General features: G+C 34.9%; 2 protein-coding genes across 4 annotated transcripts in view; both read left to right on the top strand.

Moving 5' to 3' along the window:
• The window catches only part of LOC148952692 (uncharacterized), a 124,122-nt gene extending 109,982 nt beyond the window's left edge, over positions 1–14,140 (top strand). The window contains exon 6 of the mRNA XM_089088046.1: positions 11,220–14,140. Within this exon, the coding sequence (XP_088944172.1) occupies positions 11,220–11,931 (712 nt within the window). The 3' untranslated portion in view covers positions 11,932–14,140. The remainder of the gene's footprint in view (positions 1–11,219) is intronic.
• The window catches only part of LOC148952691 (uncharacterized), a 43,232-nt gene extending 24,165 nt beyond the window's left edge, over positions 1–19,067 (top strand). Inside the window, exons 5-6 of one of the 3 annotated variants that reach the window (XR_016141669.1) lie at positions 713–795; positions 18,245–19,067. Coding sequence is in view for 2 of the 3 variants with exons in the window: in XM_089088044.1 (XP_088944170.1) it covers positions 18,245–18,288 (44 nt within the window). In the remaining variant the exon portion in view is untranslated. Of the gene's footprint in view, positions 1–712; positions 796–10,939; positions 11,053–18,244 lie in introns of those variants that run through there. The other 2 variants (XM_089088044.1, XM_089088045.1) reach the window with 2 other exon arrangements.
• Positions 19,068–19,711: the final 644 nt, after the last annotated feature.

The following is a 19,711-nucleotide window of genomic DNA, read 5'->3' as shown; positions in this document are numbered from 1 at the left end:
GGGGGGGGGGGGTTACTAATTTTTGACTCAGTTTTCGGCTAATTTTTCTGATTTTTAACTAGGTTTTATTAATTTTCGACTTATTTTCGATTCGGTCAAAAATTTCAAGGGGGGGGGGGTTCAAACCGGGTAACCCCCCTCCCTGGATACGGCCTGGGGGGGCTGTTTCCATTTAATCTCTCTTTAATATACCTCGAAAGTTACAACCTAATATACAGAACCGTTACTTATACGTTGCTAATATTTCCTTATCATAAACAGCCAACACATACTTTGTTTTGATTGTTCATGGAATCGCCCTCTTTATTTCCTTGAAGGTCCATGTTGATACTCCAAGCTTTATTGAATACCTAGGATCAAATATCCCTTTTCTTAGTAAAAACTTATATGTTAATAAAAAGCAAATTCAATAATTTTAAGTCCTTGCCCCGGAAGCCCGGAAACTTATGAATTATAATTATTCGAACTTTGGAAAACTATGAATAAAATTTGCCTTAAAATTTTGGACGGATGTATTTTTAGAGGGGCAAGGGAGGAGCAACTTCCATAGCCTTTATGTCTTGGTGATATCTTTCACCTTGCTCATCACCAGTGGTGACTTAACTTTTAAGAAATAGTTAAAATGGTGACGTAAATCTTGAATTTTAATAAAGGTTTTAAACGCTAATGTTTAAAAAAGGTTTCTGAGACGTATAAGCATATTGTTTTCCAGGTTGACATTTTGTTGTAAGCTTATCACAAAATAAAAACCCGGCCAGTAAGAATGGTGAAACAAGGTGATATTGGTAAAATAAGGTATTCGCTAGGAAAATGTTGGATAAAATTGCTGTTTTAGAGTTGCCCTGTATCTGGAAGACCGGTTGAGCATTTTTTTTCCTAGCTTTAGCCATAGGGCGTATATTTGAAATTGCTTGCCCCTCAGGGCACAGGTGTTATTGATTTATTGGTCTATTGCGCATACCTGGTTATTACGTAATACTTTAGGAGATGTTCTTTTTTTGACATTTTTTTTTTCAAGATGTTTTCCCTCAGCCTCGCTAGTGAAGTGGGAAACCCCCGGATGTAAATGAGGATGACGAATTGCGTAAATGTTTCCACAAGGCATTCCCCATGCTGCTTATGTAAGACGTGTTTTAATTCAGGAAGCCTTATAATCCGTCATCCAAGGTTTTTGTGCGGTGTAGGAATCGAGCATAAGCCAGAGATTTCCAATGGAATGACGCATTATCCAACTGAACCAATAAGCCATTGCTATTATTATGTTCTTGGGAATAGATTCTGTGCAATAGGCTACTTGATCTCAATGACAATTTTCCCCTGCTCCTTATCTCCGCAAGCCTTGGATTGCGTGTTTTTATTCCCAGGAAATAATTTCTAATGGAAGGAAAAATCGAGAAATCGATTAGTCAAAATGATGTGGGCTATGTTATGTAAATTTAAATGAGTGTGATGATTAGATATAGATGCTATTGTTTATTTGGTCTGTTGTCCAATGTTTACGCTCCACAAGCTACTTGAGACATACTTATTAAACATGGGGTGTCATTTGAGATATAAAAGCACGTTACTTCTCGAAACTGTGCTTTTCCTCTTGTTATGTCAATGATCCCCTCCAAGTGCTTTTCAAAGCTCTGGCCCGTGGAACTCTGTGGCCGGCCCATGGTACCTTGTGACACCCGTCATCATCACTTAAGCGTTTTCAGACGTTTGAATATCCTGACAGAATTTTTTTTTGAACAGTCGGAACTTACCATTTTATTGTTAGATCGTGATACACCAAGACAGTTCACGGCACTGTGGTACTATGTGACTGACCTGTGGCACCCTGTGGCACACATTATCATTCCTAAAGTATTTTCAGACATTTTCTTGACGAAAATGATGCTTTAAATTCATTTACTTTATGTTTTCGCCAGCCACCTTTTTGTGATACACCATGGCAATTCCCGACCTGTGGCTGGCCTGTGGCACAAATTATCATTCCCAAGGCATTTTCAGGTATTTTATTGATAAAAATGATGTTTTTACTCCATTGGTTTGTATTTTCGAATTTGGTTTGTGTTTTCGCAAGTCATCCCCTTCGTGATGGCCAATGACAGTTCACGCCACCATTTCACTCTGTGACTGACCCGTGGCACCGTTTGAAGCTTTCCATGGAGACAGCCCTTTTATAACCAGAACTAGGCATTCCTGATTGTGTGGCTCATATTTGGATCATAGAAACGTGTTTTCTTAGTATTTTCTATAAATTTATTGCAAAAAATTGGAATTAAAGGGCTAGGCACACGTAGCTGATTTCGGGAACCGAATTCAGCAAGGGTGTATTCCATGTCGAGTGATTATAATTAATGATGCTAAGAGGCGGGGCTTAGTGACGTTTTTCGGTGATTAATCATCATTAATTATGGTTAATTTACGATTAAATTTCGATATTTATTAAATACGATTAATTACATGCCTAAAGCTCTAAAGCCCTAGTACATTCCTTGTCTGGAAAGTAATTATTGATGATTAATCACCGAAAAACGTCACTAAGCCCCGCCTCTTAGCCTCATTAATTAGAATCACTCGACGTGGAATCCACCGTTGCTGAAATCGGTTCCCGTGTGCCTAGCCCTTAAGAGTGATTAAATAAAAAAAACAAGTTTTTTAAACTGAAAGTAAGGAGCGACATTAAAATTTAAAACGAACACAAATTATGCCGTATATGAAAGGGGTTGTCCCCTCCTCAACACCTCGGTCTTTACGCTAAAGTCTTTTATTGTTTAAAAAAATAAAGTAGTGAGACAGAGTCAAACTTTAGTGTAAAGAGCGAGGCGTTGAGGAGGGGACAGCCCCTTTCGTATACGGAATAATTTCAGTTCGTTTTAAGTTTTAATGTCGCTCCATACTTTCAGTTTAAAAACTTGTTGCTTTTTTATTTAATTTCTGATCGTTTTTTAGTTAATGCAGCTTTTATTTGCATAAAAATTTTACTTTTTTTTTGCTAAATGGATGTCTTTACAAATTAACTTACGTAACTAACTTCTATGTGATAACACCTTTTTTGGATTTTATCAACTTGAAACTCGGTAGGATCCTAAATTAATTCAGTGACCGGAGTAATTGTGCAACCATTCTGTCATAACATTTCATACGGATTAAAAATGTTGTAATCTACTGACCTAGTTTCTGGACATTTATTTACACTTTACAAAAATAGATTTGTGCTGATTTCAATTTTGCGTAACCATAATTGACAAGCAGAAGAGGGGCAGTAAACCCGTGGCAAGTGCCGTTGTACCTGCCGGGAGAGTCTCCCTTAAATTGCGGGGATAAGGTAACGGGGGCTGACGCTTCCCTTGTCTTTTGGGGTGATATTTTTTTTGTTCAAGCCAATTATGTCTCCAAAAGTGTGCCCTAACTGTGAACGTTCTTTGGGGAAAGGCACGCTGTTGCAATGCACTAAGTGTTCCAATTTGTTTCATCCCTCTTGTTCAGGGATCACCGTTTCCGATAGAAAGAATACTCCTAACTGGATCTGTTCTATTTGCAAAGCCGCTACCGAATTTTCTAGTGACCCAATAGAGAGTGAGCACCCAAATTCTTCAATAAATATGCTGACGCCACTGAATGCCGTAACCCCTGCGTCTCAAGACCCTCTCTTGGCTGTTAGCCAGGAAGCACCTGTGATTAACGATTCGACTGATAATCATTGCCCAAATGAACAGGTAAAGCGGAATAATTTTGCCTGCGATGATTCTTCTGATTCATTCTGTGATTTTTCAAAAACCTTCGTAATTGCAGATGGGATTTCTCATGTAATTGTGAACTCTGCCCTGTTTTTTATTTGCGATGCATTTGCGAATGGTATTCCAGAAACGGAGCTTATTGAAACTGTGGCGAACTTTTACAGCCTTGAGGCTTTGGTGAATGCGAAAAATCTGCTTTGGAAATTTTCTGGAATTCCTATAAAGAGAGTAATGAGACGTGGCAACGCTGCGGAACTTGCTACAGCAAAAGATATTATGAAGATGGTCACGGATCTTGACCAGAAAGGTTTCAAATGGCCTGTATTAGTGCCTCGCTCATTCAGAGACTGCCCTTTATTAAAATCTGATTCCAATGTACGTTTGGATCGACTTGTTAGTGATTATGGCAGAAAGCTGGAGAAATCCATTACTTCTCTTGAAAGAATTGAACAAGACTTACAGTCCTCGCTGTCGAAGTGTTCAGCCAACTTGGGCTCCCCCTCCCCCTCCCCGTTAAATTCACCGGATTGGCCTCCTCTCCCCAGCAGCGCTGATTCAGTAGAGACGATTACTATAGCTAATACGCCAGCCTCGTTACGTGACCCTGTTTCCAGGAAAAATGAATTGGACAAATTCGGCTCGGGCTGTATCAAGCAAATAAAAAGACCAATGATTTGATTTTTATCACTGTGGCGGCTGAATCTGGGAAAAAGTTTTCTTGTGATCTAAAGGATTCCTTCCCTGATTGTCTTATCAATACTAGAAAGCCTAAGTTTTTCGGAATAATCCGTGGTGTGGATATCGAGTTCGACATTGAAGCTCTAGCAGCCACTTTGCCTGGGATTCTGGAGTTCAGGCGCCTTGGAATGTCGAGAACAATAAAGGTGTCGTTTGAGTCCGAAGCATTTTTAAAATATTATATCGTCCATGGGATTAAGTTCGGTTACGAGCTCTACAGAGTTGAGAAAGACATGGTGCTTCCAAAACGATGTTTCGCATGTCAAAGTCCCTCTCACACCGAAAAAAACTGTGATTCTTCTACTCTGAAGTGTGCTCGTTGCAGTGGAAATCATAGATCAACGAAGAATACTCCATGTACTAACCCCATTTGTTGTGCAAATTGCAACTCAACTAACCACCCGTCTTACAGTTTCAGTTGCCCTGCTATGAAAAAGCTTTTAAATGAATATTGGTTCTACGATTACGTCCTTTAATTCGAATGGAGTCATTGGCAAATTTGTAGTGCTGAATGAATTTGTTTCTGAAAATAGTTCAATACTATGTTTGCAAGAGCATCATTTGTTGGACCATTCTTTGAATATGTTAAGTTCCCTTTCAAGTCTACATGATATATTTACCGTTCCTGCGAGGCCTACCGGAGGCCGCCCTGCGGGTGGCATTGCTACATTTGTTCCTAAAGAATTTAGTGCTATTTTATCTTGTGCTGATGAGTCTTTTCTTGACTGCAAACTTTTTGATTGTGTTTTGGTCAATTGCTATTTGACTACTGACTATCATGTTGATTCGTCTTTTGAAGCCTTTACGTCAGATTGCCATAGACTTAGTAGCTTTATTGCCCTATTAGATTCGAGTTTACGTATTTTTATTTTTGGTGATTTTAACTGTGATCTTGAGAGTGTAAATGAACGTAGAACAATTTTATTTTCATCTTTACCAAATTTTAATATCTGCCGTAAGACACTTGATTTTACTTATTCTCATTGGAGTGGGAGTACGAGTAATATTGACCATGTACTTTTTAATTTTTCCCCATCTATTATAGTAAAAGTTATCCCGGATTTCCCGATAAGTGATCATTTACCTATTCAGTTTTTGACATCGTTTTCTGTAATTCATGATTCTGTTTCTGCTTCTAATTTTATTCCAATTCGCCCTCATTATTTTGAGAGAATTATCTGGGATGAAAAACTGATTCCGGCTTACCAAGATAAAGTTGATTCTTTAGCTCGAAAAGTAGTTGTACCTGATATTCTGAAGTGTCATAAAGATAACATAGAGCTTGAGCTTAATTGCATATATCTTCAGTTATTACATTGCTTAAATTATGGTGCTAAAGAAACTTTTGGAGTTAAAAAGTGTAAACCCAATGTTGAAAAACCTTTTTGGTCGTCAAATCCGTTTCTTGTACATGCTAATCATGAATCTAAATTAGCTTTTAGACATTGGAAAAATAGTGGAAAACCGCGTGATCTTCATCCGGCTTTTCTATGAATGAAAAAAAAGAAGGCAATTTTCCAGTATGATATTAGTCTTAATAATAATATATTTCTTATTGATGATTATTCTGAAGTTGATATTAATAAAAAGAAACTTTGGAAAGCTCTACGTTCAACAAAGAGAGTTAATGAACCTTCTAAAAAGAATGGCCCTTCTCTTGTTGAGTGGGAAACTCATTTTGTAAACCTTTCGAAATCTTGTGATGATCCTGAACAACTTTCGCATGTTGATATAATTTTAAACAGTTCTTTTAATTCGCATGATTTTTCTATTTCGTTTGATTCTTTGTTGGGTGCATGCCGTAATTTAAAGCCACAATCCTCTAAAGACCATGATGGGATTTTTTCAAATCATGTGAAATTTGCTCCAACTTCTTTTCTTCTTCTTCTTTTGACTTTTTTAAATCTTATTCTCAAGTTTGGTAATGTTCCCCCGTCTTTTAGGATTGGGGTGGTAACTCCTATTCTAAAATCTGGTAAAAGAGATCTCCGTTCCTGTGATTCGTATAGGCCGATAACGAAGGGTTCTATGATTGGTAAACTTTTTGAATTATGTATAAAGGATCTTTTTGATTATTTGGATGTTGGTCTTAATCAAGTAGGGTTCAAAAAAGGAATGGGTTGCGACCATGCGCATGCAACGTTTGATACTATAATTAAGGAGTCAAGATCTACTGGCTCCCCACTTTATACACTTTTAATTGATATAAAAGGAGCTTTTGACAATATTTCGCATGCTTCCGCTCTTTCAGCTCTTATTTCTGGTGGGATTCCCCTTTCTGTGGTTAGAGTTCTTAGATCTTGGTATTCGGGGCTTAGGATAAAAATTTTTGCACATACTTCTGATTCTCTTTCTAATCCAATTTCCGTGGGTCGGGGCGTGAGACAGGGTGGGGTTTTATCTCCTTATATTTTTAACGCATGTCTGGCGGAGTGTCTTCGTTCTTTATCTACAACCCTTATTTCTTGGGGACGGGATGTGTCTTTTCTTGCATATGCTGATGATATTATCCTATTGAGCCGTTCTAAAGCTAGTCTAATTAAGAATTTTAAGTCCCTTTCTAGTCTGCTTAATGTTCGTGGCCTTTCTATTAGTATTAAAAAATGTCAATATTTTCCCGTTAATGTTAATGACCGAGCTGAATTAATTTGCGATAGAAATATATCATTTCCGGTTTCTGATGCTGTTGTTTATCTTGGGTTACCTTATTCTGCTTCAGCTCGTGAATCTAAGTCGATGCTAATTTTACATATTCAAGAAAAAATTAGAAAGGCGTTTGGTTCCATAATACGGCTACGTGGTGTGTATCGTCGTGAAATTCTAGGTTCTCTTTTTAATGCAGTTGCCCTCCCGCCTGTTCTTTATCCTTCCCTTCTTCTTCGAGATTTTAAAATTTGTGATTTTTCAGCAATTCGCGTTTGTTATTTTAAATATTGTAAGTTTTTACTTGGTTTTCCACTTTCCTTTAGTAATACTGAATTAGTTTCAAAATTTAAAATTAAAGAGCCGTTGGAAATAGCCAAGGTAAAAATAAATAATTTTTACCGTAAATCTGAAAATATACTTTATGTTCATAATCTCTTTCCTTTTTTTTTCTATAGTTTAAAAAGTGCATGATTTCATTATTACTATTTGTTGCATTTGATTAAGTTTTCTTTTGGGCAACTTGTAAATTGTTGCTATGTTTGATGGTGTGTTATTTGGATTTTTGAAGATTTATTTAATTATCTTTTATACTCCTCGTTTTTGAGGGAAATAAATAAAATAAATAAATATTTTTCTTCTGGCAAAAAATACAAAGTTGCAGATTTTTGCAGATATGAGCTTGAAACCTATGTAATAGGGTTTTCTGATACGCTGAATCTGACGGTGTGATTTTCATTAAAATTCTTTCACTTGTAGGGGATCTTTCCCCCCTCTTTAAAAAATCGAGTAAATTTTCTCCGGCTCGTAGCCTTTGATGAGTAATACTAAACTTAATAACATTTATATATTTAGAATCAGCGTTATAAACACATTCTTTTGATACATTTATTGACATCAAAATTTCGTTTTTAAAAGTTTCGATTACTATTGAGCCGTATCGCTTGTTTTTTATTGTTTTTTTTTATTACGTATATGTTATTACTTATATGAAGGGGTTCTCCCCTTAGTCAATACCAAGCTCTTTACGTTAAAAGTTAAAAAAAACTTTGATTCACAAACCCCTGAATCACAAAGGCCGTTTAATTACAATAGATAGCTCTTTTGAAAGCACTAAAAAAAACTGTAGTGTAAAGAGCGAGGTATTGACTTGGGGGAGAACCCCCTCACATACGTTATAATTTCTGTTCGTTTTAAGTTCTAATATTCCTTCTTACATTTCAATTGAAAAAACTTGTTTTTTTTATTTAATTTCTGATCGTTTTTTAAATAATGCTTGGAAATCCGGCGCCCCCTTCATAGAAATGTCCCGTACCCCAAAGAAACATCCTCTACGGAAATATTCTCCAGAGTAACCCCCTCCTCTAGCCCCCCTCCAGAAAAAATCCTTCCTGAAAATGGTTGTATACTTCCCAATAACCAATAAATAATGCTGGCAAGTCCGGTGCCCCCTTCATGGCAATTTCCCTTCCCCCATGAAAACTTCCTTCATGAACAGATCCTCCAACATAACCACCGACCCACCCTTCCCTCCCACTACCAGAAAAAAACACTCCTGAAAACTTCTGTATACTTCCCAATAACCAATGCTACCTGTTAACATTGGGTAAAGTTCATAACTTTTAGCCATCCCCCTGGGGCCTTCGGGGGATTAAGTCATCCTAAAAGACATATTCATCATATTTTCGACCATACTGAACAAAATGGCTATCTCAAAATTTTGATCGGGTAACTTTGGGAAAAAAATAAGTGTGGAAGGGTGTCTAGTTGCCCTACATTTTTTTTGTCACTTAAAAAGGGCAATGGAACTTTTAATTTTCATTTAAATGAGCCCTCTCGCGATGTCATAGGACGAATAGGTCGATACGATCACCTCTAGGAAAAAAACAAAAGAAAAACAAACAAACAAATAAACACGCATCCGTGATCTTTCTTCTGGCAAAAAATGTAAAATTCCATATTTTTGCATATAGGAGCTTGAAACCTCTACAGTAGGGTTCTCTAATACGCTGAATATGATGGTGTTATTTTCATTAAGGTTCAATAACTTTTAGGGGGTCTTTCCCCCTTTTTTTGAAAATAGCCAAATTTTCTCAGGCGCGTAACTTTTAATGGGAAGCAATAAACTTGATGAAAGTTATATATTTGAAATCAGCATTGAAATCTGATTCTTTTGATGTATCTATTGGTATCAAAAACCCGTTTTCTAGAGTTTCGGTTACCATTGAGCCGGGTCGCTCCTTACTTACAGTTCGTTACCACGAACTGTTTGAAAAGTCCTACTAATAGTAATAGGCTACTAAAGCCGAATTGCTTTGTTTCTTTTGTTTCAACCTGGGTTGTTCGACTTTTTCCCCCATAAAATAACAATACAAAAGCGGAATTTCTTTGTTTCTTTTATCATTCTTTTGTTTCAATCAGGGGTATTTGACTTTTTCCAAAAAAAGTAGCAATTGCCAAGCGGAATTGCTTTGTTTCGGGAATTACTAAACTTAATGAAACTTATATATTTAGAATCACCATAAAAATCCAATTCTTTGGATAAATCTATTGGTATCAAAATTCCGTTTTTTAGAGTTTCGGTTACTATTAAAAACACAAAAAGGCTAATGATCTATTTTGCTCGATTGACGTTGAAACGGTAGAATGTTTACCGCCTAATGTGTCTGCGCTAAAGTAGCAGCGGCAATAAAATGCTCGGTCAAAAAATGCCAATTTTGTCTGGGGCCATAAGCCAAGAACAAACGTAGTATTTTTCGGGCACTCTTTTCAGCAGCTCAGTGGGCAAACGATAGCATTAACAAAATGCCCTTAGCGTTAAATTTTCAAAACTAAATGTCATGAAGACGACACCATTTGTCTACTGTAGCTTATCAATGGTTGCGTGGTTTTTCTCAACTTATTATATAGTTCTTTTATTATTATACTCAAGTTCTTTTATAATTAAAATTTACATCATTCTCAAATACTTATTTCATAAAAAAAATTTACTCATATATTAAATTCTTTTGTTACTAAATATTAACCTGTTATCATTATTATTATTATTATGATTTTATTATTATTCAGGCCTTTTGATTTTCATGCTGAAGAGAAGGAAACGATTGAGGATTACTTTTTTTATGACGAAATTTTGTGCTGTTTTTGAAAATCGGCACCGTTTTCTTGCAAATTAACACCAATTTACCCAATTGGTGCCGGAAAAGGCTAAGTTTGTTCTAAGCTTTAGACTGGGTAACATTGCTACAGACCCACGGGCAAAATGATATTGCTTTTTGTAATTTTTTTAGTGGAAAGATTACATAAAATGTTCATTTAAAACAGAACAAGCAAATGTAAATAAGGTGATATGCTGTAAGAAAGGATAGCTGAGCACCAATTTATCATTCAATCTTAAACACTTCACAACGAATTAATGAGTGCAATTATATTACTTTCTTTTGCCCTGTTATGTCTTCAGTAAAAACCAGAGTAACAATATCGTATCCAAACCTATTTCTCCCATCCCTTGGGTATTTTTTCATGGTGATAACTACAAAATGCCGTAAAACATTTCAGTAAAGTATGTAAAATATCGGTATTATACAGAAAATACCGGCAAAATATGTAAAACAGTAAAATAGATAAAATAACAATTTTACGGGATCTTTAAGGTTACGATAAAATCCGGAAAATATCCAATTTTGCCGTGACCAATTTTATCATTTACAACACTAGGCTGACGTAGTATTCAGCTTTCCAGTTACCCCCAAATATGTTTGACCTCAACAAATGATGTGTATTCTTTTCTTTTTTCTTCATTCACAATTTGTTTTTAAACTCGGTAGACTTTTAAATTTTTAGGTCACTTGTTATCACGCGTCTCTGGACTCCACTTACAGGGAAATACGGCACTAGATTCTTCAGAGAATTCATCTGCCAGTTGTTTCTCAAATTCAACTGCTTTGGAACCTGACGCAAAAAGCTTAAAAATTCAGAAAACATGTTTGAAAAGTCGTCTTCACAGTAAAAAGCCTAGAAAATCAGAAAGACATCAAAGAACAGATAAAAAGGAAAAGTCATTTGAATGTGATGTATGTGACAAGACCTTTTCCAAACTTTGAACAGTCATCAAAGAGTGCATACGGGTGAGAATCCGTTTAAATGTGATGTGTGTGACAAGACCTTTTCCAAAGCAGCATATTTGAACACGCATCAAAGAGTGCATACTGGTGAGAAACCGTTTAGATGTGATGTATGTGACAAAACTTTTTCTCTAGCGTGTAATTTATACAGGCACCACAGAGTGCATTCGGGTGAGAAACCGTATAAATGTGATGAATGTGACAAGACCTATTCTCGAGCAGCAAATTTGAACACGCATCAAAGAGTACATACTGGTGAGAAACCGTTCCAATGTGATGTATGTGACAAAACTTTTTCTCTTGCGTGTAATTTAAACACGCACCAAAGAGTGCATACGGGTGAGAAAACGTTTAAATGTGATGTGTGTGACAAGACCTTTTCTCAAGCAGCATATTTGAACACGCATCAAAGAGTGCATACTGGTGAGAAACCGTTTAGATGTGATGTATGTGACAAAACTTTTTCTCTAGCGTGTAATTTATACAGGCACCACAGAGTGCATACGGGTGAGAAACCATATAAATGTGATGAATGTGACAAGACTTTTTCCAAAGCAGCATATTTGAAAAAGCACCACAGAGTGCATACAGGTGAGAAACCATTCAAATGTGATGTATGTGAGAAATGCTTTTCTCAACGGAAGTCTTTGAACAGGCATATAACACAGCATACAGGCGATAAACCTTCTAAATAAGATGTATGTGACAAAATCTTTTCACTGGCGCATAATTTAAACACGTACCAAAGAACGCTTGTAGGTGCGAAAGCGTTGAAATGTATGTGACAAAATCTTTTCTCTAGTGAATATTTTAAACACAAACCTGCACAATGATAAGTAACCTTTTAAATGTAATGTATGTAAGAAATGCTTTTCTTGACTGGACTATTTGAGGAAACTTTTGGTTTATGGTGAGAAAAAACTGTGGTTTATGGTGAGAAAACGTTTCTTATTTGACCAATTTGAAATGGCATCAAAGAGTTTATGCGTGAGTGTTTATGGTGTTTTAGTTTATGGTGAGAAAAAACTGTGGCGTATGGTGAGAAAACGTTTCTTATTTGGCCAATTTGAAGTGGCATCAAAGAGTTTATGCATGAGTGTTTATGGTGTTTTGGTTTATTGTGACGAAAAACTGTAGTTTATGGTGAGAAAACGTTTCTTATTTGGCCAATTTGAAGTGGCATCAAAGAGTTTATGCATGAGTGTTTATGGTGTTTTGGTTTATGGTGAGAAAAAACTGTGGTGTATGGTGAGAAAACGTTTCTTATTTGGCCAATTTGAAGTGGCATCAAAGAGTTTATGCATGAGTGTAGGCTGATTACAATAATATAAGCTAAATCCTTCTTGATTCGTTGTCTTTATTCTCGCGAGTAATTAGAAATACATAACATTGAATTACATTTTTCTTTTTAATGGTAGTTTCGTGTGTTTGGTTTATTAAACAATTTCTTGATCATCTTTTGAAAATTACTGATAAAAATTTTCCTGATGGGTACAAATTTGATGCATATTAGATACAAGTGTGATAGATGTAAGAAATGCTTGTATAACTATGCAATGTTTAAATGTGATGTATGCAAAGAGTATTCTGTATAAGTCGGTTTTGTTTTAACATCTAATAACCCATCAAAGCTGTTTCATTACTTAATGCATGTTGAATTAAATCTGTTCGATGCAAACTGATTCTAAATTCAATCTGCTCTTTGGTTATGTAGCCTATATACTTTGCCATTATTTCAGTTACTTTGGCAAGTGTAGCTTGTATTTTCATCCAGCGACCTGTGCATTTGTGTAATTACACGAGCAGAAATGTCTGATTTTTAATAACTTTTTTGTTAGGTTAGTGATTTGAACAGATATGGAGTTCTACAGTATCCAAAACTTAAACTTATGATAAAGTAGGATTTTGAAGCATCCAATAATTGTCCTAAGAATACTAGCTATTATCAGTTCAGATATTCTCATAAAATTGAACAAAAAAGTTACAAGAATCAGTAGGTGAAAGAAAGGCAAAATATGGATCAATTGAGAAAATAGATTCGTGCAACACGCTTTTTTAGCTTTCACAGTTTGCTTGCAAATAATTTCGTACGAAAAACTTTCCTTGAATTTACGAAGCTGTGGGGTTAAATTTTAATTACATTACAAATTTTAATTACGTTACATTTTAATTAAATTACAGAGAACATTTTAGGATAAGTGGCCTAAAATCTGGTAAAATTCCAAGCAAAATATTTGAATTCTCTTAGTATAATTGCATGCGAAAACTCAATGTTTGTAATAAAATTTCCTAAGGATGGCAAAATTTTTGCGTATTTCCATTGTAAATTTCCGATCTGATAAAACCAAGCATTCATTGCTAGTTATAATTCTATAGAATAGTCTAACGATTGTTAGATCATTTTGATGCAGCTGAATTCAGACACTTTGTCAGCTAGAAAAAAATATTTGGGTAAAATAATTTTCGACCGATCATAGTTAGTGTCGTTTCTTACAAGTAATTTCTAATTGATCCAAAATTATGTTGTTTAAACGATGTCAACTAACCAGACACGCGAAATGAAGAACGGGAAATGACTATTTTCCAGCAAAAGACTGTATCCATATGACTTTATTTTTCCTTGTTCTAGAGTTTAGTGTGGCTTTTTCCTTCTTTTTTTGAATACTTGCTTCTGAACTTTTTTTATATTAATTAATTTTTAAATAACAACCTCTTAAGAAATACACAAATGTTGCTTCACAAATATATTGTCTATTCTATGCTAATTTTCTTAAATTTAATTTTTTTTTTTTGTATTTTATTTACCACCCCCGTCCGAAAAAGAACAAACAAACAGTGAAGTGTCAAACCATCCCAAATAAATTCCTGTGTTCACGTATGCAAGGACTTATTTAGGATTTTGTTCGGGGGTGGGGCTATTTTTTGGAGGGGGGTATTTCGATAATAATGCATAAAAAAAAATTCATATTCATTTTTGCTACGTTTTTACGAGTCCAAAAAGTTTCGGGAAATGGGGGCTTCAAACCCAAGCCATAGCGTTCATCTACATACTGTCGTTTTTTTCAAATTTATTTTTATTCAAATATTCGAAGAAAAAACTTGCTTTACTAAGAACTTCAAAATACATTTTTCACTCTCTTGTAAAAATCTGAAAAAGCCCCATGCGCTCTTTTGTTTTGAATACCACGAAATCGTAACTTAATCAGTGTTATGTAGTTGGCAAGTTGCTAAAATTACATATATCATCTTCAAAACTAATAAAAGAACTCTCCTCACTATCTAAAAAATATGAATATCTCTAATTTGGCTCGTAGGTTACTTTAAAAAACGTCCAGCTTGTTTCTTGTGTCTTAGCACTCTGCCAATTAAGAAGAAAAGAAAGAATACAAGTCATATGACTGATTTCATCACAAGACTTTTTTTTAGCGGAAAGGACAAATTTCCTCTTGTCTTTCTCCTTTACCCATCACCTTGTGGCATAATAGTAACAGTTGTCCTATGCCCAAACCCAGTGTCTACACACAAATTTATTCTAGCTTTGAGCTGAGTATGGAAATACATTAATATTGACATGGTGGGTACAATGGCGAAGTTAGAATTTTTCTTTCTGTTATTATTTCTGAGATACTTCATAGCATCTACGGAGGTAAAAACAGATTTTGCCGGTTTCCCACAGTCAACACCTAGTACAGATATACTAGAAATATAAAACCAAGTATCTGTGTATCGCTGAAAACAGAGTGGCAAAAGATGGGGAGAAGACGGTATTCAGGAAACCTTTCACGAAATTTTAAACCTACTTATTTTCTTGTTTTTAATCGATCCTAACTGACTTACTCTAGTTTAAAATAAATATATAAAATAGTGCTTGATTAAGTTTGCGTATAATTCGTGGTCTTTTTCATAGAACGAAATAGAAACATATTGTATTGAATCATATTTTACTTTCAAGGTTTTTTTTTGTTTTGCAATTTTTGCAAGTATGTAGTAATAGAATAGCAGTAAAAAACAAAGCCTGTAAGATAAAGTTCAGTCATCGTGGGACTGAGGGGCTTCACTTTGGTGGAACTCCTCAACCACTTTGTGTCCTTGGGCCAAGAAAACCCAAACGTATGAAAAAGAACTAAAAACCTTGGTTTGTCCGTAAATTACACTCTACAAGACCCAAAATTCTTATTTATCTTGGAAATTGTATGTGTCTGTTCTCGGAAAAAAAAGGTTTTCTTTTTCCTTCTTGAAAACAAAATAGTAATTAGGTATGATGCAGAATTTCAACACGTTTCTGTTCCAACTTAGGCTAAAATACTTGTTTTTCTGAAATATCTTGAAATTTTCCAGTTTGTTTACTAGCCTGGTGTAACAATAAGCCTCAAATAACTAGCCTCAAATAAGTTTTATTTGAGAGGGAAATAGGGCCCAAAAATTAGCAAACTAAATTTTAATGGGTTCACACCTCTTTGCCATGGGGATTGAAATTTAAAACAAAAAAGGAAATGTTTTACTTCTGATCAGAAATAAGTGCCCTTGCAGCCTTGAATCGGGATTTAAACTTAAAAAAAAAAAAAAAATCTTCCATTGGCTTTGGAACCCTAACGGCAACAATCTTTTAACTATACGGTCTGAAATTTTGCTGACAAGTTTGACGTGCAACGGGACTATTATGCACAAAAATAGTAGTGAGAGAATAAGTCTCGTCCACCCCCCCCCCCACCCCTAAAAAAGCGAAAATTGTCCCAAAAAGTCAAATTTAACCTAAATTTGCTTAAATGTACGTAATTTTCGGTGAAAAAAAAAAAACTGTTCTGGGAGGCTTCAAGCTTACAACAATACCCCAAAAATGGGCCAAAATTTAGTCTTGTAATCCGCTTGAAAAGATCCTCCATATTGTCTATTTTTGCCACTGAGGCCAAAAAGATTTGGGTCTCAAATCGGCTGGAAAATTCTATTCATTGTTTCTGAACCTCGTGTCAAGAAAACCCCAATGTAGAAAAAATGTATTCGACCAAATTTTTTTGTTTTGTTTAACTTAATTGCAGTTGCTGGTTGTTCAGATTCACTTACAGCTTAACTGGGTTTAAGATTTCCCTCAGTTATATTTCTAGGAATTATTCCAGACTTGCTGATTTTATTGGGATTTTTTTTTCTAAATGGCATTGTTTGCCATTGAGAACCACCTCTCGGTGAGAAATTTTTTTTTAAATTCTGGCAGATCACAACTTTTTTTGTGTGTATATAACCTTGGTCAACATACATACATTTGGGGGAGGGGGATGTGAAGATCTAGTTAAATTGGAAATGATTTGAAGGAGTAGTAGTAGAGGAAGGTACACATTATGAGGTTGTTATAGGGACCTTAAGGTCCCTATTACTCTCTCTACACGTAGGCTATTGGTTTAATATTTTTCAAACTGTCTTGTAATGTAAAAGCACTAATAAATTCTGATAAATGTTGTCTTTCGTAATTGGAAATCGTTTGTTACTCCCATGCAATGAGTAATCTGAAATTAGTGTTGTCATGTAAAGCTTATCATTAGCTCTGAGAAACAGCTGAAACTGAACTTCGAACTAAAATTATAATGTTTGAAATCACAGAAATAAGTAATAATCTCAAACGTAGTCACTTCTAAAGATCAAACAGTCCGTGGTAACGAACTGAAAATAAGCAGCTACTCGGCCCAGTAGTAACCGAAGCTCTAAAAACGGTATTTTTATTTTATATATATATATATATATATATATATATATATATATATATATATATATATATATATATATATATATATATATATATATATATATATATATATATATATATATATATATATATAACATCAATAGAATTGGCTTTGATGTTGATTTCAAACGCATAAAGTTTTTTTATTTTATTGCTTTCCATAAAATACTATGAGCTTGGGTAAATTTGCCTGATTTTAGAAAAACGTTGGAATATTCCCCAAAAACCAAAGAATCTCATTTAAAATTGCACCCTCAGATTCAGCGTGTCATATAACCTGAATGTAGAGGTTTTGAGGTACTATCTGCAAAAATGGGGAATTTTCAATCTTTTGCCAGAAGAAAGATCATGATGGGGTGTTTATTTATTATTATTTTTTTTTCTTTCTTCCCGTTGAGATCGTATGGAACTAATGTTCTTAAAATATAGTGAGAGGGCTTATTTGAAGAGAAATTAAAAGTTCTGCTTTTGAAGTTACTAAAAAAATTTAAGGGTAAATAGCCCACCCCTCCCACGCACTTTTTCCCCTAAAGTCGTCCGATCAAAATTTTGAGAGGGTCATTTTGTTTGACATAGTTGATAATCGAAGCCTATTGGAAAGTCCATTTGTTAATCAAAAATATAAAGAAATTTTTTGTTGGGGCAAATTTTCTGGTCATGAATTTTCTACAAGGGATTTTTCCATTGAGAGGAAAGTTTTTGGGGGTGAAATCTCCAGGTAAAATCTTATACAGGGGAATTTGCCAGAATTCATATATGAAAATCGTTTTATTTGTCTTTACTTTTTCGATGGTGACTCCATTTAATATGTGGAAGCTTTCAGCAGAGTTGGAATTCTCTGGGGAATTTTAAGAGGGGTAGGCAATTTTCCATGGGAGGAACTCTCCATGGAGGAACTATTATGGGTGGAAGGGAATCTTCCTAGGAGGGGGAGGTTGATTTCCTAGTGTTTTTGGAAAAACGATCAGAAATTAAATATAAAAAACAAGTTTTTTCTACTGAAAGTAAGGGGCAACATTAAAACTAAAAACAAACAATTCATTCCGTATATAATGGTTGTGGGGGGGAGGGGGGTTCTTCCCCCTCCTCAGTATCTATCTTCACGATAAAGTTTGACCTTTAGTCCCAATTCTTAAATGAAATTCAGAGGCTTTTTTCTCAAAATCACTAAAAGACTTAGCCCGAAGAGTATTGAGAAGGTGGCAGTCCCTCTCATGTACGGACCAATTACTTATCCTTACTTTCATTAGAAATTAAACCTTTTTTTTTTTTAGTTGAAAGACCGATTTTAGTTCTTCCAGAGAATCAAGCGTCGTAAGTGTTCGTTTAACTGATATAAACCTGGTTAGGTCACGTCTTACTGGTTGCCAAAAATCGGCCTCTTTGCCTGTTTTCTTCAGCTAAGCAAAAAGCTGTTTGTTTTCAAATTGAGTTGCGGAAAATTGTCGAGTCATAGAAAGGATCTTGAACGAATTTGTGTTGAAAATGAAGCCTTATAAGTTTATGTATTTGTTTTGAATTGTTTGGTAATATAGAAGTAAAACAATCAATTATTGGCTACTCTAAACTGTGTAAACTACTTAGAACTGCAATTTTGAAGAAGTTAATTTCTATCTCTTTTTTTTTTCTCTTTACCGATTTGTGTAAAATTTACTGAGCTACATTTTCATGAAAGTTGTAATTTCAGGTTTATTTTTATTTATATTTAAAGTTAACTAATAACAATTATCGATTTAGTTATAGACGCAATACAACTAATCCCAGAAATTAGAAAACTAGGATTTTGTCAGCCAGTGGCAAAAAATGAAGACAAAAAACGAGCAAATATTTCGACAAGGACCTCCACAACCTGTCTGCATATCTAATGAAAATTGAAGTTGCAGACAGGCAAAGTCTATTGCAAAGCAAAGAATACTTTTCCAATCCAATTGTTGAATTTTCTTTCATTTACTCCTGGCTGGTTTTTATACCAGCATATGGTAAAATTGGTAATATGGTAATATGGTAAATATTTGCTTGTTTTAGTCTTCATATTTTGCCACTGGCTGACAAAATCCTCGTTTTCTCACCTATTTGATTTGATTTTTCATTCATTATGTCCTTTCCTTTCTTGGTTTCATACGTCATGTATAGCCAGTGTGGTCTTAGAATGTATATATATATATATATATATATATATATATATATATATATATATATATATATATATATATATATATATATATATATATATGTATATATATATGTGTTGGGGTTCCATCACTGTTTCTTTTCGTTTCAGATAAATGACCTGTTTTCGTTTTTCTAATTACATTTGCTTATAGTATAATTTCAAAAGACAGGTTAAATTCTCGTTGCTAAGTTAGAGGTGTCGCAATAAGTAAGCTTTGAACCAAGTTTTATTTTCGTACTTCCTGGTTTGGGAGTCATTGAAAGACAAAGCTAAGAGGTAGAATTGGGGTTGAATGGGGATGTAGCTGATTGGCTGGGCCAAGCGAAGGTGCACCCCTATGAACAGTTGTGTAAAAAATATCATTTTGTTTTAGTCTACGCTTAAACCCCGTTCAGGGAGATATATTTATGTGGGATTATTGTGACCCTTTTGGAAGAATACAAGTAAGGTATTTTTTACAAACTGTGTACTAGTTTCCGTAACCCAGGCAGGGTAGGAATAGAGCTACGAGGTACCGTCATTATTATATTGACAGGGAGGTTTGTTACCTCCAAGGAGAGGGTTAAGT

The sequence above is a fragment of the Artemia sp. Qi Xiang Cuo genome, chromosome 4, assembly GCF_049724085.1.
Source record: "Artemia sp. Qi Xiang Cuo chromosome 4, ASM4972408v1, whole genome shotgun sequence".
NCBI lineage: Eukaryota > Metazoa > Arthropoda > Branchiopoda > Anostraca > Artemiidae > Artemia > Artemia sp. Qi Xiang Cuo.
This window is presented reverse-complemented; position numbering and strand designations above follow the sequence as displayed.